The sequence below is a fragment of the Pundamilia nyererei genome, unplaced genomic scaffold, assembly GCF_000239375.1.
Source record: "Pundamilia nyererei isolate P.nyererei 1_Seehausen unplaced genomic scaffold, PunNye1.0 scaffold00087, whole genome shotgun sequence".
Lineage (NCBI taxonomy): Eukaryota > Metazoa > Chordata > Actinopteri > Cichliformes > Cichlidae > Pundamilia > Pundamilia nyererei.
Window position 1 is genome coordinate 1,345,315 of NW_005187488.1, and position 24,634 is coordinate 1,369,948.

At 41.2% G+C, this 24,634-nt stretch overlaps 1 protein-coding gene across 6 annotated transcripts in view; it reads right to left on the reverse strand.

The window, feature by feature from the left end:
• asap1b (ArfGAP with SH3 domain, ankyrin repeat and PH domain 1b) overlaps window positions 1–24,634 on the reverse strand; it is an 80,824-nt gene that overhangs the window by 43,477 nt on the left and 12,713 nt on the right. For all 6 annotated transcript variants that reach the window (XM_005738861.1, XM_005738856.1, XM_005738860.1 and 3 more), the window contains exons 2-3: window positions 8,404–8,476; window positions 3,093–3,238 (exon numbers count right to left, since the gene is read on the reverse strand). In XM_005738861.1, coding sequence (XP_005738918.1) covers window positions 3,093–3,238; window positions 8,404–8,476 — 219 coding nt within the window. The remainder of the gene's footprint in view (window positions 1–3,092; window positions 3,239–8,403; window positions 8,477–24,634) is intronic.

The following is a 24,634-nucleotide window of genomic DNA, read 5'->3' on the forward strand; positions in this document are numbered from 1 at the left end:
AAAAAAATCGTGATTCTCATTTTATGCAAAATCGTGCAGCCCTAAGTGCAAGGGTAATTTTATCCCATTGCCAGGTTATTGCTAGGCAACGTGATGACGTCATAATATAGTTAAGGACCTTCAGGGTCCTAAGATGTACCTGTGTGCCAAGTTGGGCTGTTGAACATGTGATTGAGTAGGGCGGATTGCAAACAAAGACAAAGTCACACACATATGATAGAAAAATATTGCAACAGACATGTCGGTTTTAGCTAATATGATGTCCAACAAGTGCCGACAGCATACTCAACATTACACACAGGAAGAAACTTGGGGTAAACACTGCTGAATGGTGTCAGCACATTGTTGACAAGCAGAGCAGTTTCATTGTTTCAAATGCTCTCAGCAGAATAGAATCACAGCTGTGATACATTAAAAAAATGGGATCAGCATCAGTCGCCCTTAAAAAACACAACGCAGTAATAGTCTGGCTGTACACATCACACAACACCAACAGTAAGGCTTAGACACATTTCAGGCTGCCTGGTGAGTGTTACTGTGTCCACAGGATCTCTCACTTCTGTGTTTCTCGTTCATTGTCTACTGCCTGTGCAACGCATCCAGAGATGGGACATCTGCATAAACTCTAGATTATTTTATGCAATTGCAATGCATCTGACATGATCCAATGCCTCTAGAACAGGAATGTGAAACTCATTTTAAGTCGTGCATAGACGGTCCTGGAACTCCAAATTTAGCATATAAAGTTCTCATTTATTAGAACTAGTTTTCATTAATTGACAGTAAATGTTTAGCATTTGAAAAACTGTCAGTGGGCCGGATCAGAGTCAATTCTGGGCCTTATGTTTGGCACTCCTGTTCTAGGACCTCATGACAAACTCTGAATGTAGTCGTACTCAGGCTCTAAAAAATAACCAACATCTGCGTGACTTCTTCATCACCTCAAACGAACTCAGAAACACGTTTCACTGAAAGTTTGCAAGCAGTCTGCGATGTTGGTTTCAGTATAGAATCCAGAAGTAGAGATCCTGCAAGAGGTGATCGTCTAATCAGTTTCAGCTCAGTGTTTGCATGAAGCTGCAGACGTGAGAGCACCTGTCCAACATCTATCATGACTGTCTAGTGTAATATTTACTCTTAGCAGTAGGAGTTCATAAAGATAACATGAAATTATTGCAGCCCACTACAACACTGCCAGTTTCTCCTGTTGGGAAAGGAGCTCTCCCATCGAATGTCCAGTGCCGGGAAGTCGAGTCATCTCTTGTGTGCCCCACTTTTGGTTTCCACTATTCCAGTTAGCACTGCGTGGTTTAATTGCTAAAGGCTGTGGCAGCAAATCACCAGCTTTGTCTGCTACTGGGTCATGGAGTGTTGAATACAACTTTTACTGGGGGCTAGACTATAATGGGAATTGGCAACCAGCTCCGATTTGTTCAATAAATCAGGATTAGTAACATCAAACATCTCGGTGGAGTTTTTGCACAGCTGATTCACATACAAGCTTTCAACATTATGTAAAAAAAAAAGCTAAACACATAAGTAGGACCATTTTTTAACAAACAAATAAAATCAGGTATCAATAAGAAAACTGATAAACAATGAATCCTGAGTCAGATTAAAGTAATGAGCATGAATCAAAACCAAAGCGGGGAATGTGAAACTAAAACAATGAGTTGAAAAATGCTAAAACGGTCCGCAGTTAAGTAATATGGACAAACCATTCCTTCCACTTTACACACAGGCCTTTGATCCCATTAAAATGAAATGAAAAAGCACGGTTTTAAAGCAGTGCATCTTCAGTGCATCTTTGGATTTGAGAGAAAAACAAAACAGCACCAGCCTTGTTTTTTTAACCTTCACTGCACTTTATCAACACATTCCTGCTGCAGCTGACTGAAGCAACGAGCAAACGCCACAGGAAAATGGCGCACATGCAAGTGAGTCCGTCAAAGAACGATGTCTGCAGCAGCTCGGGTTGCCGCAGCTAGGCTCAGCAGCTCTAACCATTAGGATCAGCAAGGTCACTCACAACACCACTAAGCATTTAAGTCCCGGTTGTTGCTGTTAGCCAAGTCCACAGCGCCTCACTGCAGCGTTCGAGGAAGTAAACAATGCTTAATGGGCGCTAATGTGCTTCTTAAGTGCCTGTCTTGCATATGCTATTGTCAGAATCAATCTTTCATTGGCCGGCTGCCGATGTGCTCTAACAGCCATCCTGGAAACTGTCACTGTCTTCTCAGAAGGAAAACAGAGAAGAAGACACAGAAAAGCTGCTTCTATCTGTTTGCGAAATCCTTAAATTTCAGCTGATGACACATGTAGGACATCTAGGGCAAGCGCCGCTCATCGATACTCATTTGTAGTACACGCACACACCAGCTGCCCTCAGGGCGCCGTTATTGAAGTCTGAAAAATGCACTCGATGAAATACTCAAAATGAAAAAGTCAAGAGATGTTTGCTTCAATATGCAGGCAGCTCAGACAGGTGAGTGATTTAAGGTGGTTTCCACACGGGCACGCATGCACACAAACACGCATGCAGTTGTTCCTGGTGCTGCCAAGTTTATTTATGGAGTCTAATCTCCCCGTGAGCCACACAGGATGAGAGAGAGAGCAAAAGAAAGAGAAAGCGCGTGGTCTGGCTCTTCCAACAACAATCATTCAGAGGATTCAAACAGGACACATTATTCAACAGAAACGTCAGGGGAAATCCACACCAGGCAGATAAGAGCCCGTCTGGTAAGGAAAAAGGTGGATAAAGTCAGCTATACTGTCCAGTCGCCATGATGGTTTTGACTGCGTAGGCGAGAGCAGAGATTGATGAACATGTATTATTCAGCTGGAACCTGTACAAACGCATAACTCAGGTGTTAGCTGCTTCATCCAACCTTTCAATCTTCACCTTTAAACTAAAGTAATCCTAATCTATCCCACTGATCCAAGTGAAGACAGCGAACGTAAGCTGTGTATGGAAAGGATTCCTCTTTCTACCCTTGCATACACCAGGCCAGCAGTAAAGGCTCTCCAAGCCATTTATTTTAATGACACTTTGAGTGCCATTAAAATAAATGGCACTGACAGGCTGGACTCACCAGGTTCTTCAGGAGTGCCGACAGTTCCTTGGTGAGGGAAGAGAACTTGACGAAGGCTGTTCCCAGGTCGTGGTTGTCCCGGCTGATGAAGTTGCTGCCAAACTTATCCAGAGCCTGGGCGTAATTGTCTTCATTCTGGACGTGGTCTGTTTAAAGAAGGGGATGGGGCAGTGGTCAGTTTAAATGCTATAACTTTTAATGACATCCTGAGGGGAAAAAACATCAGTGTCCTTCTTCAGGTGCACACACAGCGACCAGGTAGTGAATTATATGTTTTTTGGAATCAGTTTTAGGCTTTAAGTTCCTTAAAAGCTCTTTCTGCTTAGACATTTAATATTTAAGAAGTATAAGCTTATTTAAAAAAAAAAAAAGAAGAAAGAAAAAAGAAAAAAGAAGTGAAACCTCTTATGTCCTGTTTTGAAACTGTTAAAAAACATCGAGAACAGAAATAAAGCCAAAAACTTTGCTTCTTGGAGCATTTTTCTCCACATCATATCAGAAAATCTTGAGATCCTTTTACATGTTTCTAAGAAAGAAGAATGAGCTTTAATGACCTCTAAAACCCACTCAGAGGAGAGCGCTCGGCTTGCATTATGAGTTCAGAAAAAGAAAAGAAAACACCTCTGATATACCGTAGTTATTGCTGCAGTCGCTGACCCACTCTGTATCTAGCTGCAATCGAAAAGAGGTGTCGCACACACCATGTACCACACATTGGCTGTCAGGTATAGGAAGATGGGCCTAAGTGGATGGCAAACGACTCCGAGTGAAATCATCAACCCAGATTCCCAGTCTCCATCCCAGAGATTTGGGCCAACTCACGCACTTGATCTCAAGTCGCAGCTCTTCACTCGACGAACAGTTCAGAATTTAATTGACGAGACATAAAAAATAATAACACTTTATTGATGATAATAATAATAATATTATTATTATCTTCCAAATAGCAAGAGCAGAAAACTTCAAACTTCAAAACTCACACACTTGCCCTGTCATTTCATTGAGGACATTTAACACCTGGAGGCCCTTCACCCACACCCTTCACATCCCAGTGGCCAAATCCTTGAGTGGGCAGTACTGCGACATTTATTTTTTTTAAAAGCGGACCCGTTATGCCTTTACTTATTTTCTGTCCGTTTCTGATACATGCTCTGGCCCACTCATCATCACAGTGGACTGTATGTGGCCCATGATGTAAAATGAGTTTGACATCTCAGCTTTAGACTAAACAAAACGCTTGATCAGTGATTACATCGAGTCTTTTCTTATTTAACGACCAATTGCAAATTGCAACCAAATAGTTCCCAGAAGTTGAGACTGCATCACCCACAATCTTTGATTTGACTTGGACTGACTACAGTCACTCTCAGACAACTGCAAACCTTCACCAGTCTAAGCATCATCTAATATAAAAGCGCAGACAGATTCTCAACACGTTGCAGTAAATATGACTCTGTCTGCACCGATGATCATCTGCAACTCATCTCATACTCTGCAACTGGTTCCCAGCTGATTGTATTATGGTTATAAGTCTATTCAAAAGAAAGGTTGCAATAAATGCCTATGGGGTTTTGCTGTTAAATAGCCACCTGATGCAACTACGTGACTATTTATGGAGCAATCTCTGAGTTAATGCTTCAGATCTGTGAGGTTCTGGCTGGACTCCAAATGTAATTAGTAAATGTGAATTTACCAAAATGTCACAGATTGCATGAAACTGCCAACTTGATCACATTAAACAGCAAACTGATAGCAGACTGACTCGGTCTTATTGCTGTCTTGGCACACCAAATTCACTATGTTGACGGCAGCTGACTGCGAGGTGCCGCAGACCCGATCCCCGTCTTTGAAGGAAGTGTTTCAAAGGCAGTGACATCACAGGTTCAGTGAACATAATGCAATAATTTGTGGTCATGCGATCAGTCTCAAATGTTTGAGATCATGTAACTGGAGCATAGAGGGAGAGGAGCTGAATAAACTGAGGGGCTGCACCAGAATAAGATAAATAAGCATTATTTTGATCTGAAAAGTATGCAAAGCTACTCTAATAGAGACCAAAAGAAGAATATGCAGCCTCTTGCAAACCCGGTCTCTAACATGGACTAACAAAGCCAATCAAAGCGAAGGAGGTTTTTCAGAGGACCATAAAGTTCACTTTATAGAATCAAGTTCAGCTGCTTTCAGCTTTGCACATATTAATTTCTGATGATCTGGATGTGAGTTGGAGAGCTTTGCAAATTTATAACCAAGAATGTTCTAAAGCCAAGATTTTACAGCTCAAGTTAAAGAAAGTGAGAAACAAAAAGGCTGTGGATAGAGGAAGTATTTCAGTCCAGCTTTTTTTTTGTTCTCAAAGGCAACACAGACACACACCTGAAACAAACAGAAGTGTAAATCTTTCCTAGGGATGTTTCCAATAAGACAAATGTGGCAGAAATACTCAGCAGATCCTGCAGTGGAAAGTTCCTTCAGCAGAGCAGCAACACAAGCAATAAAATAAGACACATGACCTTCACTCCTGAGAAACTTTGTTTTATACATTTTGACAACAGCAAGTCCTCTTTATATACAGTTACTGTCAATGGAACAAGACACGTTGTTCTCAGGGTCTGCGAGACTCCCCGAGAGCCGTCAGTCAAAGAGCAGCATCCATCTGTCACTGTCGTTAAGCTGGAGAGGAGGTGGAGGGGGACGTGTTTAGACTGTTGCCAAATCTAGAGAGGAGACCTGGCAGGGAGGTCAGGTGAGACTAGAAACCCGCAGAGCTTAGTCCCCACAGCAGCCAATTTGGACGCGCGTCACAGTGGAAACTCAAAGTTCAAACAGTCCTGAAGTTACTATTGAGGACGTTTTGTATTTTCTGTATTTTCTACAGATTTTCTGGGTATTTAAGGGGTTTAGGAGCCCAGCAGGAAGGAAGTGGGTTACAGTGGAGGGGTAGCATGAGAGGTCTTTAGATTCACCAAGCTTAAAAGTTCAAGTTCTTAATATCCTTCCACTTTCATTGTTACATTACATCGTCTGTTGAGTTTCAGGCCAAAGAGGAGTCACACAAAAGGGTCAAATTGGGAGGAGTGCAAGCTCTCTGTTGTTTTCCATACAAATGTGATTTCTACATGAATGAAATTGAAAATTTAAGTACACAGAAACAAGCCACCTGGAAGACGGCCATTATGCAGACTACACTTGGCGTCTCCGTCTGAGGCGACGTGACCTCGTCGTGCCTCGTATAAAACCTGAGCACCTGCTGCTGCTAGCTGTTGGAGTTGTAGAGGAAAAATTACAAAACAGCTCACAGAAAAATTGAAACGACCTCGAGGATTTAAATAAAATCCTAGCAAAACCAAAGATAAGACAGAACACAAAATATTATATGTATCTTCATTAATTTTGGTAATTTTATACTAAGCACTGTTGCTTCTTATTGGTAAAGAGCGTCTTTGGAGGTGTTTTGATGCACGCTCAAAAATCCAGGTTCGTTTGGTCGTTGCATTTTCAGTGATAGAAATATTTCATCACTCATCTATCTGCCTGCAGGTTCCTCTAACCTCATACTGTTGCTTAATGACCAGAAGTAGCTGTCTAACAATGGGCTACAAACTCAGACTTTTATGAACAAGATTGAAGAAGTTACTTGGATGACGTGACAAAAAGTTTCTACCACGGAAAACACTGAATCCAGATGAGCTACATCAACTTTCTGGGATGTGTCTTTAAAGCCAGCATCATTTAAAAAAAATCTTTTAATACATTAATATATTGTTGCTGTAGCTTCATAGTGTGCACCCATCTTCATGCCTGAACCTCCATTTGCGTGTATGCACCCATTTCACATTCTTATGGCAAAATATTAAGAAATGAGGCGTGGTTCAAGACTTTTGCACAGTCCTGTATAAACAATTTTCATATCAATTTAATCCAGGCCAAGCAAGACTGAAACACAAAGTCAAAATAAGATGTATAGCAAAAAAATAAAACAACCTTAACATTTTTAAATGGGTTAGATTAAAGATATAAACAACAGGAAAACATTTATAAGGACGAAGGTATATCGCATTTATTTAAAATAAGATCGGGACAAAGTGAGATGGAGTTTCTCGCTCAGGCTTAGGGGCCCTGACAGTCGACGTTTGGTCATCTTTTGGTTTTGTTTTGATTTTTTTTTTTTTAAATCATCATATCACAGTAGCAGGACTGTTAGATCTGTAAGATCTATGACACATATTCTAAAATACTCTAATACAAGTTTTCGATCATCGTTTTCAATCATTTTTATGCAAAAAAAGAAAGAAAAAAAGGGGAAGGTTAGGATTAGTCTCAAGGCTTCTGCTGTAAATCTTGCTACTCCGACTTTGTTGCCAGGGTTCAATGCCAAACATGACAACACAGTGATAAGATGTAGGAAATCCCAGATGATGTTTAAAACATACATTTCTATATACAACTTTGCATTATTCTCACTACACCAGTGATTCAGCTACTGCAAAAATGATGAAAAGCTTTTGGAGAAGTTGACTTCGGTTAAAGAAAAATCTCAGTTTGTGTGGCCTCGGGGTAAACTGATCAAACAGTTGCCACCACAGCACTGCTGGCACACTGCTGGGACTGATATCAGAATTTTTAAATATATTTTAACTGAGCACGCCCAAGTCTCTGTTTTGCAATCACTTTAACCCTTTAAAGCCTCAATTATGAAATTATTGGCATTTCCGTGCATTATATGATAGTATACATCAGCTTTCTCATGGGAAAATAGATAAATAAATCACACCAATGATGCAGAGGTCTCAAAAACTCGTGTATCACATATGAAACACTAACAGGATTAAGGCCTTTATCTTACTTTAACTCGGAGGAAACTAAAAACTTGCGTAACAGCTGGCTTCAAGTTAACCCAGCTGTTTCTCCAAAAGAGCCACAATGAGACAAAGGTAAACAGACTCTTTTCTGAGGAGAAAAAATAAACTTTTTTTGTGGGTCAAGCATCACAAACTGTCATTTTACAGGGAGGAGGCTCTCGCAAGCGTTCAGTGGAAAATTACTGAGGATCCATGTCACAGCAACACACTAAACAAACTCAGGTGTTGGTTTCTGGGACGGCCCAATACATGCAACAAACACCATCTGTCCAACACAAGGCTGCATTCCAGACACGCACACACACAAAAAAGCAGCAACCCTCATTCTTATTAAAGATATTTAAAAAATCCTGGGCTCTGGGGGTTTGACTTTCAGGAAAGGGCTACAAGGCTGTATCCAAACATTAATCAAAGCACAGCAAAGCCTGACAGATTTAGAAACAGACTCTCACCTTGACCTGAATTGTAGATGGCCTTCACTGACTTCTTCACCTTCTGCAGGGAGGTTCGGTCCTGGTCCAGAGCCTGAGGAAGAGATGATGCTTTTTAACACCTTTGAAGTGGTTTCATGCCTTTAAAGGTGACTGTGAACATTCATATCAGAAAACAGCAAAGACACTTTGCAACCTTTAAATATTTGTTTTAATGGTAGACCAAACCTGAAGAGGTTACGGCATAAGAACAACAAATATTTGCTCAATAATAGAGCTGAAGTGCTCATTCATAATGAACGAGGCATCAATCATCATTTCAAGCAGAACTTTTGTGCAATTACCGGTTGTTTATTATTACAAATTATTCACACGAAAATGAGGCTGACCTGCCGTTACTGCACGCTATACATCTCACTTTCTTGCAGTTTCACAGATTAATGTTTAGCGCTTTGCAAACAAAGCACAGGGATTTAAAATAATGACCAGTATTAATAATAAAAACACATGCATCTTCCACCGGTGGTTACATGTACAGAAGTACTACAAAAGCCATTCAATGCAAAATCCACAAGCGTGACCCCTGAGCTGATTTTCCTTCACACAAGGAAAATTCATCATCATAAACATCATCCACATGCAAGAAAATCTCACCATGAGGCCGTATCGCTCAGCTCATTCCCTGCCAGAGAAAACAACAACTACATCTGAAGTCACATCACATTCGAACACACCCCATAACTCACATTTCCCCGTTAGAAATCCCAGCACTGACTGACATAATCCTGTGCACCGCTTAAAGATAAAGACTAAAGTCAATTACATCAGTGAATAAGTGAAATGTTAGATTTTGACGCCCTCTTAGCTCAGAATTTAATTATAAACGTTCACATTTTTATTGCTTTTTTCCCATCCTATCTTGTTAAATCTTTTCTCAGTTGGTTAAAAACAAAAAACAAAAAAAAACAAAACACCCACGAACATCTGGGTTTTGCCTTCAGTGGGAAAGGGTAAAATCAGCATTTATTCACTCACAGGTCAACTGACTCTGCAAAGCTTGGCAACCCAGCCTTCATAATGTGTGGTCACTGTTGTTTGAAGCAGGCGGGGATACAGAAATCCCAGCTTTTCCAAATTCTTATACCAGTACCGTTAGAGATGGCACAATACGACTTTTTTTATGTCCGATACCGACACCAATATCATAAATTTGGATATCGGCCGATACCGATATGAATATATAGTGTGTTTTAATAAAACTGTTTTTTTAATATCTTGCTGCATTTTGTATAAGTTCAAACTCAAGTTAAAAAACAAAACAAAAAAAACGCTATTCTGTTATACCTGTATGCAAAAAATACACTGCACCCAAAATATTTCATAGTTCAGCAACACTGATCAATCTAATGAACTTAAACCTACTCCATCCTCCCTATTCTGGTATTTTAAAGAGTAAGCAACCTAACTAATAGGGTTGCAAACTCCCAGCAAAAATAAATAAATAAATAAGGAACCCCCCACCACCTCATGATGCTTAACCGACGTAATCAACTTTAATTTGATGCAGTGTGAAAAAAAATGCACAGAAATAAATTATTTTTCAAGAATAATTAAATAGATTCAACATCTTTCTTCAACAGAACGGCAGACTGCACAGATGGTATCTTCCCAAAGGAAAAAGTACTATAGCTTACTAGGGTATATTAGACTTAATAGTTACTATATACAGTAATGTACTTCTATACATTTTACATCAGATTAAAACTTTGGGTGTAAGATTCGGATAATTATTTATTAAAAGCTAGACATTTTAAATGAGAATAAGAAAGAAAAGTATGTCTTTGTGCCCCCTTTTCCCTGTTCACGCCCTATCGGCCCCCAGGCTAAACTTTGCTAGATCCGCCCCTGCACAGTTACCAGCCGTCAGCTACGTAGAAAAAGATCCTGGTGTAGAAAGTAATATTAAATAAATTCTAACAACAGCTTATCAAGCTTAAACGTGCTGCTGTTATTCAGCCGCTGGTTTCCTCTTTCTGGTGCAAAGTGGGAGATAAACAAACAAGAGAGAGGACTCGCGACAGAAAAGCCGATCAGCTGATCACTGATCAGTTTCACGATTGAAGTAGCAGCAGGAGAGGGAGGGGGAGAGAAGAGGCAGTCGCTCCATATATCGGTTGTTAAGCTTAACGCGGGAATGCTTTACAAACATTCAGAGATGAACTTAGACACTTGCTTTACTTCTCTCTGGGATGACTTCCTCAGAGATGAAATGCCGGTTTTGTAGCAGGCTCCAAATGCTCAACCAGACTGCCGACGGGTCACGCACGCCACAGCCGCTCTATCGCGTGACGCATACTGCTCCGACGTGCTACGGTTATGAGCCGAGTTATGCCATGTCCAAGTTTTGTGAGGTGCTTTTTTGATATTTAATGGATCGGATTACATTTTTTATTTCGATCCAATAATTTAGGTCAGTATCGGACCGATACGTAATATCGGATCGGTCCATCTCTAGTACCGATCACATTGTTGCTACTTCAGCTGCTCTGTTATTCACACTGGGTCGCCACAGCAGGTAGCAGGTGTTTGATTTGGCTGACTTTTTTAATGCTAGATCCCCTTCCTGACGTAACCCTGAAGAGGTTCTCCCAGGATCAAACCAGGAATCTCTCTTTCCTTTCAGTGTGTTAACCACTACAATGTCCAATACCCACGGGAAGTCATTTCTTTACATTCAGGACAACTTGAACACAACTTAAAGATTGATTTTTCAAGTCTTGTCCAGATGCGCAGTGATCGCCTCACAGTTTTATGTTTTATTTTAGGAGACCGTACTGTTTAAATCAGGCCTCATGTTACACAAGCCTAGAGACTGGCCGGCTACCGCCTGGTAACCATTTGTCGCTAGGAAAAAACATCCCCCCAACCAGTTAGGTTTTGTTTACTGGAGGGTACAGGCTGAGGCTAAGTTAAAAAAAAATAATAATAATAATAAAATAATAATAATAATCACCTAGTGCAGCTTTTATTTTGAAGGTGAACAGTTTTTCTCCAGTTTCTTTTGCACTTGGCACTTCATCATGTTTGCAGACAAGTCTGCATTGTTCATGCGAACTGGGGGAGACCACTTGCAATCTGCTAGGAACCAAAGCAATCACAAGTTTTTTACTGCCTTTGCTAACAATGCGCCAACTGGTCAGGGAATACAGGTTTTACCCTAGCAACCAGTGGTTTCTAAGGGGTTGCCAGCCAATCTCTAGGCCTGAGGTCTTACATGTAAAACAATGCACTCATAGTCTCTCTTTCAGAGTGACCATTACAGCGTATTAATTTAACACTGGTATCAGATTGGTAGTCTGTATCCAAAAAAGTTGGTGCTGTTTACCAACTTTCTTCCCCTGCATGACATTATGACACACCAGAAAAACAATCATAAATCTGCTGTTTGCCTTTATTACATAACTTCAGAATGGCAATGCTGCAGCATGAAGTAGATCAATATAATAACTAAATGCACGAGGAAAACAGCTACGTAAGACCATTTCCAACCTGCCACACCTACTCAAAATGATCTAACCAAGAATAAAAAGGGAGTGAATGAACAACGATGACCTCACACCCAATAAAAACAGTGAATTCTCATTAAAGTGGTTTGTTTTTTTTAAATTTGACAGCATATCTCATGCTGGACAACGTGTTTAATCGAGTGATAATTCCCTGGAATATTCTAACATAGCACCTTCTCTGTAATTGTTGTTTACCTGTCGTATTTCCCGGGTGACTAATTAGAAGATAGCTTAATAAAAAGGAAAGGTAGATGTTTACTTTTAATACAAGAGATTAGTGCTGCACACGTGGAAAGAGCAGGCACAACAACGCTGAGGTCAAGCATTTATCCCTCTAGTGAGCTAAACAAACTGGATGTGTTGCAAAAACAGCAGCATGAAAATCACCTGTGACACCCTGAAAACCATCTGCCTGTGTGACATCTATTATCGGCTCATTTGCCGCAGGAGAAGCAGAGATAACTGGAAAACATGCGACGTTCAGGAAAAGTGGACACGCGAGGAACACAAATGCACGTCTGTGCTACCTGCCTCTGCTGAATGATTTAAATTGTAAGCCTGCATTGATCGCTTTTAGAATAATGCATTCTGACGGCACAAGCATTTCCCCATCCACCCATTTTAACCGCGGGGAATAAAACCATAAATCTGCCACGTTTTCTCAAAATAGACAATAAAACCCAAGCAAAAAGCTCTATTGCATCAAGGTCACTCAGTTAAAAGCAGAAGCACGTGCACATACACGTATAAACACACACACACCAGTTGGCTAATTAAATTTCACAACATAATTAAGCTGTCCTTGGCCTCCCTTGGACAGTTTTACATGGCTTTTCCCCAATTATGGCAGCAGTAGCTTGTTGCCGCAGGGCCCTTTTTGCCAGGGCTGAGCCCTTTGAACCCTCTGCACATGGGAACAGTCTCTGCAGCCACATACCTCCCCACACAGCCTCATTACTTAGCCCCGTGTCTGTTTGGCTAAACAGCGGTCCAAACAGGCCAGTACAAAATTTAATAAACCTCTAATCTCTCCAACAATGCCTTCGTATATGATATTATCCTGATAATTACTATGATAAAAGTCTTCAAAGAGTATGAAGACACACTTCAATGATGACACAAACATTAGGTTACATATCTTGTAACCCCTGTTCTCTGATAACAACATGTGTGCTGAGTGACTGCCTAGCCTCAAAAAGCACAGTGGGGCTGTCTTATTCAAGTTACAGCTGAGTGATAGCAGAACTGCAGATTGTATCATATTATCATGCAAATCTGTGTGCATGCATGTGTGCAGCTTCATGGTTAAATCTCCCAGAGACCGTAGCAGGAACTACCACAAAAGTGGTTTTGAGGACTTTGTCAAGTGTTTATACATCTACCTATAGAGCGTATTATCAGAGAAAAGGTTGCATTATAAAATGTTTGCTGTCAGGGTACTCGCTGCATAAGCTACTTTCACTTGTGCTCATTTCCTTTCTTTCTTCACACCATCAAACACCACCTGTCACCTATTTGTTCTGGTTAAACAACTGAGAGCTTCATCTAAGAAGGTATTTATTAGTATATAGGCACAGATTTCTGACATTTCATTTTGCAGGAACATACAAGTATAACGGTTTTCCGAACAGTTTTATTAACAGAAAGAAGTAAGCTGTTGATAAACCTGATCGCTGGTCATGGATAAGCGGATAATTTATTACAGAAGTCATTATAAGTGTCTCACAGTCATAACCTCCTCCCCTACTTAGCATTTTTAAATTGTGTCAATAAGTACTCATGGATCCAGCCTTTGATGTTTTAGTTTATCGTGTTCTGTTCACCAAACTAAACAGAAGAAATACAGCAATCATGCCATACAGTAAAACTCCAGGAATGGGCTCCTGCATGTATCCGAGAGTCATGCAGGCTAACTGCAAAGAGTTCTCCATGAAACCACCCTAAGAGGTACTTTCAGCTGCTGGCTTTTGACTCAAACATGTCTCTGCAGTGACCGACACACAACCAGTTAACACCTTTGCACACCATCCTTTACATGTTACTCTGCTGTTAGTCCTTGGCAACCATCCGAGTTGATCAAAGTTATAACACAGAGCTGCAGTGAAACAGTTTCTCATGCTAGTTCTTTATCTTTGATGCTGTTTTACACTGTTACGCCCATCCCTGTTCCGGCGCACTTTTCTGGCGTTTGCATTGGTCACATAGGCTCTGTGCAAGCAAATAGACATAAACGCTGTAACCAAAGAACGAGTATTAGCTTAAGAATCCGTAAGAGTCAGGCTCATCTCCTCTCCTGCTCTCCAACAGCTGATCTTTCACATGTTGGGTGAAAGTGCTAACCACTACACCGTGGAGCCCCTTGTCCATGCAGCCACCAACATAGAGTAGTGTGATAGGTTAGCAAAACACTTGTTTTTTGTCTTGACTGGGTTTAAAAATCAAACATCATTACTCCATTTTCTGTTCACTGAGTCTACAGATAGCAGCAAAGCAGTTTAGCATAGCAGAAAAACTCAAAAGACCAGGATATAACCATTTACCTCTCTTCACATAAGAGAGGTATCAAATATTTTAATCAAACCACAGATAAGAACAAGTGAAGTTTCATTAACCGGAAATGCTATAAGTTTGCAACATCAACCTTTCTTAGAGAATCACTTTGTGTCTTTTTCTCCTCTTTAACAGCCAAAACTTTACATTCACCACATTCAGCTTTCATTATTGTGCATTTACCATTTTTCTGCTGACATCTCCTCCCTTGATTTGTATAAAAGTTTACCTCTATTTCAATAAAATGTAAACAGAATCTAGTCTATTCCACTATGAAAACATGAATCTGAATTCGAGTTATCAAACAGATCTTTCAAAATTAGAGCAGAACAATTGCTTTGTGTCTTATACATGCTGTAAAGGGGAATTATTCATTTTTTTCTAACTGTGCCGACTCCATGTAAGCGATTAGACAACAGATTAGGTCCCCGTAACAGCTGACACATTCGCTAACAAGCCGCGTTTCCTCTCAAATCGCCTCTCTGCAACATGCCAAACCCCACCCTCGTCACTCGGATTCGGTCATTAGATCTGTGATTACTCAGAGGCTATGGTGCAGTGTGCGCTGATTAGGATGAAGACACTAAACAGAGGCTGATAAGGCGGATGACCTATGTGGTGCTCATGTTGAGAGCAGCTGGCACCGCCACCTAAAGGGTCACCCATAATCTATTCAGTGTGTTTTCTTAATTAAATATTCAGTTTAAACATGAGGAAGAAAAAAACACAACGGTTCTTCAAGTATGACGATGCCAAAACATCTGCAGCTGCTCATCTCTCCACCCATACACAAAGTGATGCATGTTGATGAAGTGTTTAATGAGAAAATGAAGCACAGAAAAGAGATGATCTATCCTGGAGATTCCAGCAGGAGTGTCGGGACGTTTTTATGGGAGGTTTGTGAGATATGGAGTCAAATAAGTCAAGAGTTTACTTAAGAGAGATGAAGAAGGGAGATAACACTTGAAAGGAGATTTTTTTTAACCAGCAGCAACACAGAGTTTAAAAGTTCATAAAATGCCCAATTAAAGAAATTCAGACACTTCAGTGACAATTTCAGTCTTTTACGTTTCAACCCTTTGTTGGCCAGTAAACTCAAACTCCTGCAGCATCTCTATGAAAGAGTCACGTACTTGCTTTATGTATAAAAAGAAAGAATGAGCCAATCTCACTTGCAAAAATTGTGCAATTGTTTTCTTTCTGAGGACAGAAAAAAACAAAGATATTTAATTTGATATCAATCATCAAGATCATGACTCAGTAACCAATCGATTTACTGTTTAGTTGATACTCTGTAAAAGTGTTCATACTTGAGAGCTGAAGGTTTGTAACCTTTAGGCATTTTTCCTTAAGCAAAAAAACAACCCAACCATAAGTTAGTGGATATAAAGTTAGTTAGTTAGTTACAGATAAATTCCCCAACTGTAAATATAAAAGATAAATGGGGTAAGTGATGTCATAAATCGTTTAGCCACTTTTAATAGTTATAACTCTAGACAGTTAGACTCTATCAATCATATGTGAGTAAAAGACTACCTAGACTACCTTCAGTAACCTGCTTGAAGACATTACTTCTTCAACCAAAAATGTTGAAGCCTCACACTAAAAAACAAGAAGGTACGAGCACAAATCCTCCTATACTGATATATACAAGATGTGATGACGATGTACTGTAGTTTGGTCATTCTTTGGACTCCTTGGTCACACAATTATTTATAGACACACTTTTCAATTCTTTTACCGACACAAAAGGAATCCGTTTTAGTACATAAAATTAATTAACAAGTGCAAGTGAAACCAAAACTATTCAAAAACAAAAGCAAAACTAAGTCGGAAACACAGTGCCTCCCAAAGGGGCAAGAAACCTATCGGTCACTCGACAATATCCACCACACCTTACAGTGATGTAGGTTCATATTAAACATGGCCAGAGACCTTGTATATGCAATTCAGCTCCGTTTAGCCTGCTTTACACCTACTTTCGGGCAGTTTCTTCCCCCATTCTTGGCTCTATTATATCATACAGCTCAGACACACAGCTGCGGTCGTGAATGCAGACGACCCACCCACCTGCTGCCCAAACCTTTTGTTTGCAAGGGGGCAGCCAGTGAGAAGAACACCGAGTTGAAAGGAGCAGGAAGTCCAAAAAAAGGGCTGCCTTCCATTTTGAACTGTGAATCACGCAAAGTTACTCAAGCAGAGTTCAAGAATAAAAGTAGACAGCTGGAACTAATAGGTCCCCTTTAAAGTGGACCATTATCCTGCAGCATCCATTATTGTGCAAGTGCATCAAGGCTCCAACAACAAAGAAAACTGTGTGCACATCTCTGCAAGGAGAGCGGCATCTGACAAAATGGCAGTGTCTGACATACCAACATATAATTTAAGCAAACAGAAATTTTATAACCCAGTGAAAAGCAAAACAAACTGAGGGCATTTTCAACGACTTTTTCCTTTACTGAAAAAGTATGATATCTAAAATTTTCAAAAATCACATGAAACTTCTTGGTAATTGCAGCCTTTAAATATTACATTAGCAACGTATGGGTGGGGGGTGGAGAGTGACCACCCAAGTGACCAAAAAGGTTAATGGGACCGACTTCCTGGCTCCCAAACACCACGTAAAAAACACACAGTCATGCCCAGGAGGTCAAAGCTTTGAGGGGGAACTGGTGGCTCAAGTGACTGGGCATGACTGACTGGAGGCTGTCTCAGCTTCACGCTTCCTGCCCGAGGCCTTATCCTCCCTCAGCAGCCCTGCCGCTTCCCCTGCAGCCGTCCTTTGACAGGAAGCAGGAAGCGTCCAGGCTTGTCAGTGTCCTGTCCTGTGTCCGTCTAATGACACCAACTGCTCTCTGCTGACAGCCGAGGAACAGAAAAAATACCCGACAACACAAAAAAGGCGCTTTCTGGCTGTTCTTCTTCATCCCCTTTTTGAACCGTGCTCCTCTCCTCTGCCATGTTTGGTATCACATTGGCAGCAGGATAGCTATGCGGTTACCATAGAGATGTGATGTGGCCGTCTCGAGCAGCAGCTCTATATTCTCCGCCGTGGAGATTGAGGGACGCTGCTCTGACTAACCTGTTTGTCAGCAGCTGTCTGGGCCTCAGTGTTGCCACTGTGACACGTTTCACTCTCCTCCCAGCAAAGAGCGAACACTAAACCTCTCAGAGCTGCTAAAATGCAAATTATTTCCTAGAAGAAGAAAACAGGAAAAGGGCACAATTATCAAAGGACTTCCTCAGAGTTCAGACATCTGCAGTGGCATTTCTTTTTTTATAACATTATCCACACCAGCTCTGAGTTTTATTTCTGCTTCCTTCCACAGAAATGCTCTTTCATTTCCCTTCTGGACCCAACTGCACACCAATCACTACAAAAACACACACACAAAAAAATGAGCACCTGTTCATCATAATGTATATCAGAGCAACGAATCTCGCCTTGCTTGTTTAGTCATAAAGATAAAGTCATATAAAAGATAAGTCTGTTTGTCTGTCAAGTAATTTTGTCTGCCTGCTGGTTGAGTCTATGTGGCATGACTCAAAAAGCAGGAAGGGCGGGGAGCCGTTTTCATTGGCAGGAAACAAATGCACATCCCTTTCTCTGGCCTGCAGCCGGAGAGCCCATCAGCGCTCCAAGAAGAATGGGAAAAATGAGAGGATGCAACATTTCCAAAAGCAGCTGAGGTCAGATGGCCTATTTCTCACACAAAGGAAGAAAGAGAATGATCAACTGCCAGTGGTTTTGGTTTTGGTTACGAGGTGCATCGGGACGACCGCATGACTGATTGGGTGTATCTGACACAGCAACTGGATGAAGTTAGATCTCTTCTACAGCTAACAGAGAACATTTTCTCAATGGATTCCATCAAATCAATATGCTAATAGAAACCTATGGAACCACATCTGATCAGTGGAACAAAATCATTTTATTCAAATCAGCCAAATTAGAGAGAAAATCTATACATCCCTAAATAAGAAGCAGCTGCAGTGCAGTCAGTGCCAAAGCTTGGCCTGCACACACACACGGACCCACAGCTTTTAAAACACACAAGCTGATGCATTGCAAGCTACGTTCTGTTTTAACAATATTTCATATATCAGCTTCACTTCAAAACTAAAAGGATCGCAATGTTTTTTCCCTGTTGGAAAGTGAAGCCAATGCATAAAAGGTGCCGTAAACCTGCATTCCTGCTAATGGCCTGCAGGGTCGACTCCTCGAGCTGCAAAAAGAAGTAAAGTAGTGCAGAGGTCTATGAGAAAAATCAACCTTCATATTCCTTCATCGAAGGCCTCGGCTTGCTTTCGCAGATTAGGTTTATGATCTCAGTTGGTAATTTTAAATTTTTGTCACTTCAGTGTGGTTGTCTGTCTCTCTGTTAGCACTGGAATAGACTGGGAACTTATCCCGGATGAACCCCACCTCTTGATGGATGGATGGATACGATGCTGATCTCATAGGGTGGGCCTCCTATGTGACTCACAAATAGCTACCCTATGAACGTGTCCATGTGCTTCTCAGTCAGAGCTTCCCCTGGCTTCTCATAGCATTTTAAAGTTGTTTTGCATAACAAGCACATTGACCAAAGAATGATTCCAAAGACAGGATCAGCTGGTCTTGAAATGTAATTTTAAAGACAGGGTGTTTAAAAATTAAAGTATTAAAAGCTTCAAAACACTAACATGGAGACGCTCAAAGTCCTCATCTTGGGACATCGTGTCACGCTACTACAGCTACGTTCATCCATATGGACGGATGGGTGGAGCCATCTGTTGCTCGAAGGGAAGTTGTGAAGCATCAAGCTGACATGACTGAAAAACTTTGGGACACTGCACACACATGTGGTAATGACCTGTCAATCACAAAGTAGGCCCACCCTTATCTGTACCCTAGTTTACCTCCTTTTTTTGAGACCTTAAACTCATCACCATGAGCTGTATAGGCTCTCACTCTCTCTCCCTGGCATTATTAAGATCTCCCCAGTACCCTTAATGATGAGTTTTGACACCTCAGCATCTGTCAATAAAGGTGCGGTTTGAGGACAATTTGACAACAGCTTCTGGGGTTTTCCAAGGGTAGCTGCGTATTCAGAGACCACCCTCACTAACGTCTGATGCACACCCAGTCACTGTGTTTTGTGAGCAGGCGTGAAATATGAGACACACTGCTCAGTTCACAAAAGATCTTCAAAATAGGCTTTGAAGAAGTAAACAGTTAATGCACTTCCACACTGCCTTTCTGGTGGCTACACCCATCTTTTAAACACGGTGAAAGCCTGTAACACTGAGACTTCTCCGTCTTCCTTTCGATTAGATGTTCCAGCAACAAAGCTCATCGATGCGATGCCTTTCAGCCGCCAACTCTCAAATTCCCATTTGCAGTAACGTCCCATTAGCAGTCGAACGACCCGCAAGGAAGCCAAAACCACAGTGAAATCTCAACAGTCGCTGCTGTCGGCTGCAACACTACATGAGAATAATGTTCCCTTTAAAAAATAAAACAGACTGTGTTGAATTAGAAATATTAGGGAAAGGAAAGAATAATTGCTTTAGGGAAGTCTGTGGTTATATAAACATGAGCTGTATGCTGTTTATGGGCAACAGCATTCAAAACTATCAGTGTCAGTTTTTTTAATGGCTTACAAGCTTGTATCTCTTACACAAATCTCCACCTGCTAATGATTCTGGTCACTAACATAAATAATAAGGCCCTGATATTACTCCATGACGTATTGCTGTTCGCTCTCTCAACACTCAGAGAAAGGAGCTGTTCAGCCGTGTGCTTTTCTGCAGATTTGCGAAGGCCACGCGGAGGATTAAGCCAACTTCCTGAGTTGCAAGGACTCTTTGCTGCAGATCTCCAGAGGCTCACGCACGCATGCTTGCGGCCGGTGAAAACTCAAGCGGTGCACGCTGCAGTATCACATTCACACATCATTTGGCGGCTTCCCTCCGCTCTGCTTGCTCTCACGCAGCCCACTGCTTGTTTCTCGAGCGATGTTTTCACAATCACACCTACGCGCTGCTGCAATCGACTGCACTTACCTAACATCAGACGAGCAGCATACTTTTATTTGTTTATTGTGCTTCTCAGTCAGGAAGTCATTATTCATGTGAAGCAGCTGTTAGATTACTATAGCGGGAGAAACTCACAGCTGATGATTAAAAAATGGCAGCTAGCATCCTTTCTGTGTAGGATTTGATAAAAGAAAGAAAACAAACAGCAGCAGAGCAGAAAGGTTGTTTGCTTCAGGGCAAAACTGAACCTCAACCGTGGCAAAAGCAAGGCTGCAGCAAACTCTTCCAGCTGATGAAATGCCAAATAAAAACAAACAACACTGAAATCAACAACTATTTTCACCACATACCCATCTGTAGTTCATTTCCTTGGCTAAATTACCGTTCATTTAATCTATACGTGTCCGGGGTGATACCTTCTGTTCGACCAATAGCTCAAAGACAAATGAGCTGCATCAAGGAAATAGTTGACATTTTTTGCTTAAAAATAACAACAACTAATCAAACAATTGTTTTTAGCGCCAACAGCAAAAAACCATCACAACAAGGCGTTGTGTCTGCAAAGAAAGGCTTGCAGAATCCTGCAAAGAGCTTCAAGTCTGCTGCACTGCAGTATTCAATTCAATTTTATTTATGTAGCTCCAAATCACAAAAACCGTCTGTCTCAAGGCGCTTTACACTAAGGTAAAGACCCAACAATAATACAGAGAAAACAAAAACCCCAACAATCAGATGACCCCCTATGAGTAAGCGCTTGGGTGACAGTGGGAAGGAAAATCTTCCTTTTAACAGGAAGAAACCTCCAGCAGAACCAGGCTCAGGGAGGGGCGGCTATCTGAGACCGGTTGGGGGTGAGGGGAGGAAAACGGGACAAATGCATGTTGTGGAAGAGAGCCAGCAATTAATAATAATTAATAATTGAACCGATGAAGTAAAATTACTTTTTTTTAAAAACATCTTTGGTAACAGGGGGCTTTGTTAACCATTTTCCCAACTGCTTATAAAAATTGGAGGTCGTCAGTCCTTTCACAAACACACAGAGATTGGCCGTTTGTTTGGATGCGAGTTTGTCTGTTGGCCTATTTAGAATCACTAATTACAGACAACTTTGAGAAAACTGAGACAATGATCATCTTCATCAATCAACATGTAACGTCTGACTGAAGAGTAAGATCGACTGAAGATCACTGCATGAAATCAAGATTTGTATTTGTCACGAAAGACTTCTTTGACCTTGCAAATATTTTAGTCAAGCGACAAAATGTCCTTAAAGACAAGAAAGAGTCCTAGATGGCATAACACCTATCCTCAGGTACGGAAACAAAGCATGGACGATAAACAAGAAAACTGCGGACAGCATCAATGCAGCAGAGATGCGGGTTCATCAGGAGGGTGATTCATCAATGAAAAGACAGGCTAAGTTTTAAAAGAGCAAACACCAAAAGATCTCTATGCAAGAATAAGAGAGAGAGATGAGGAAGATTCATTAGACGTGATGAGGAGGGGATGATGGGAATATGATGTCACATCTGGAAAAATCGAAGGGGAGAGAAGCAAAGGCAGAAGGAGAGAAACCATCATTGATGGAATGAGAGAGTGGAGGAAGAAAACACCCATTGAGCTGCTGCACTGTGTGAGAGACAGCCTATCTTGGACGATCATGGCTGCCAACACCATTTGGCACTTAAGGAGGTGAATTAACCCAACAAGCATGGCATCGGACTTTGGGAAGAAACCAGAGCTGTTGGAGGCAACTCCACTGTGAACCAAAGTCCAAACCCTGAAACATCTTCCTCCGAGAAAAACAGGGTTTCATCATTTTGTTTGTCATTAAATAATAAAGGAAAAAAGGCTGATTGATCACATTATCTTGTTAAGACCATCTCCTTTAGGCCCTGGATGCCGTCACTCTCACATTAATACGAGCCTTTGTTTTTACTTCCTGTTTATAAACGGGAAGTAAGAGGATGATTTTAGGCCCACAAACCTCAGAGTGAGTTGACTCCACCTGAACTAACCGACGTGAGATGATGATGATAACGATAACAAACCACCGAGGAACAACGCAGAGGCTGTTTTTAGCACTCTGACTCCAGCAACTAACAATCTCTTTCATGTAGAGCACGTAGTTCCTCTGCGGATTATAATCCCCGTCTCTTTAATAACTCTTTGTCTGAACTGTTGCTTTGGTATTAAAGTCAAGATCTGGCTTCCTCGACTGTGGCAGATAAGCAATCGAAAGCTTGTTTTTTTAAAGCTAAAATGTTGGTTCTTGTAAATATTTGATGTTTTTCTTGGTTTTCTTTGACACTAAACTAAAATAATTTTTGTTTGAGGACTGTTTCATAGACAAAACAGGATACTCTAGTTAATAAATATTTACTATAAAGAATGGGGATGACTGCTTGCAAGCTTAAACTACTGACGGCTGAGATTCTCAAGGTTTTAGCAACAGTAACAAACACATTTTAAATGCATTATGAAGGAGATAAAATCCAGCGTTTTATCTTAAAATTAAATACTCAGGATGTTGATCACTTATAACATTTATCACTCTCAGAGTAGGCAAGAGTCCAAGGCCCATCTCTTTCATAACAGATCAACAGTGCGTGGGTCAACCAAAGAAACATCTAAAATAAACTACTCTAATCTTTGACTTATCATTGATCAGCCGATGAACCTGCCAGCTCTGCTTCCTACCAACCAGCCACCCCTGTTGTAAATCTTCAGGGCATGCAGCCAAAGAGGGTGATGAAAAACACACTGTATTACAAGTAACATTATTTTTCCTGCCTCTGAATTCTTGCACAGGTTCTGCAGAGCGCTTCACGGCATTCCTTAATGTTTTTCATACAGTTGAGTCTCGAATTTCACACTTTGTGGGACTCCAATGGGTGAGATGTGAGCTACTCCAAAACCCACAGGTGTATCCACTCCCACGGGCCATTTGGATGCAAAGACATTTGAGCAACTTGACGCACAGATGGACAAAAATAAGCCCCACTACCATGATGTCCGACAAAAAGCCCCAACTCCCATCAATGCTCATTTCCACCTCGATTTCCCCTCACAGACCCGAGCTCTGACAGCTGCTGTCATGGTTTTGAAAAGGAAGTGATGTAAGACTTTCCTATAACATTAAAAGACATGAGGGAAAGAGGTAAACAGCTCATCTTAAAAGGACCATCAGCGCCTTTTCCTGCAGGCTTGAATGACCTCAGCGGGGACTGTTCTGGGAAAGGTAGCATTCAAATTCGACATTGAAAGTGTGTATTAATTGCTTAGCTGCAATACACACACACACACACACACACACACACACACACACACACACACACAAAGGAGAGAGAGTCCAGGGCCAAACACCATGAAAGCTCGCAGACAGAGATGCACTGTTTATCCCCGAGGCCACAACAAGACAGCCAGCCGTCACAGGACAACACCATCTCCTGGTTCTGCAGGCCAGTCTTAGAGGACAACAGTGTTACCACTGAGCTGATGTAATCACTGAAGGAGAAGAAAACCGAAGAGCGAGGAGGAGGAGGAAGAGGGGGAGGACGTTAAGAGGATCTGTGTGAGCTTTGTTACTGTTAAAACACAAGTACAAACCAAAATCAGAGAAAAGAAGGCGAAGGGTCACTACGGAGTACCAGTGTAGCTTATAACTACATGATGGTGTCAGACTGTATTTTTCCCCCTGTGGCTTCAATAAATCAATAAAAGACTAGTTGTATTAATCTAAACCAAAGAGGGTGACCGCACACCACTGAGGCACAGCAGGGCTTTGTGACGAATGCTCAGACTGTCTATTAGGAATGCTCCAGTTAAGAAAGCCGTTAATGTTAAGTTGCTTTTGCTTTTATACATCTCTCTTTTCACTGAGACATTCTTTAAACATTTAGCAAAAACAGGTTGATGTAACACAACAGATTAAGATTGGCTACTGCCAGACACTGTGATATAAGCCGATACCAATGTGCATCCAATGTACTGATGCCTTTCATATGACAGTGCAATTTAATGTGCTTATGGAAGCTGTCAGACTCAAATACAAGAGATAGACACAACTGCTGCAAACCAGTGTCACCAATAACCAAAGAACAACAAAGTGCAAG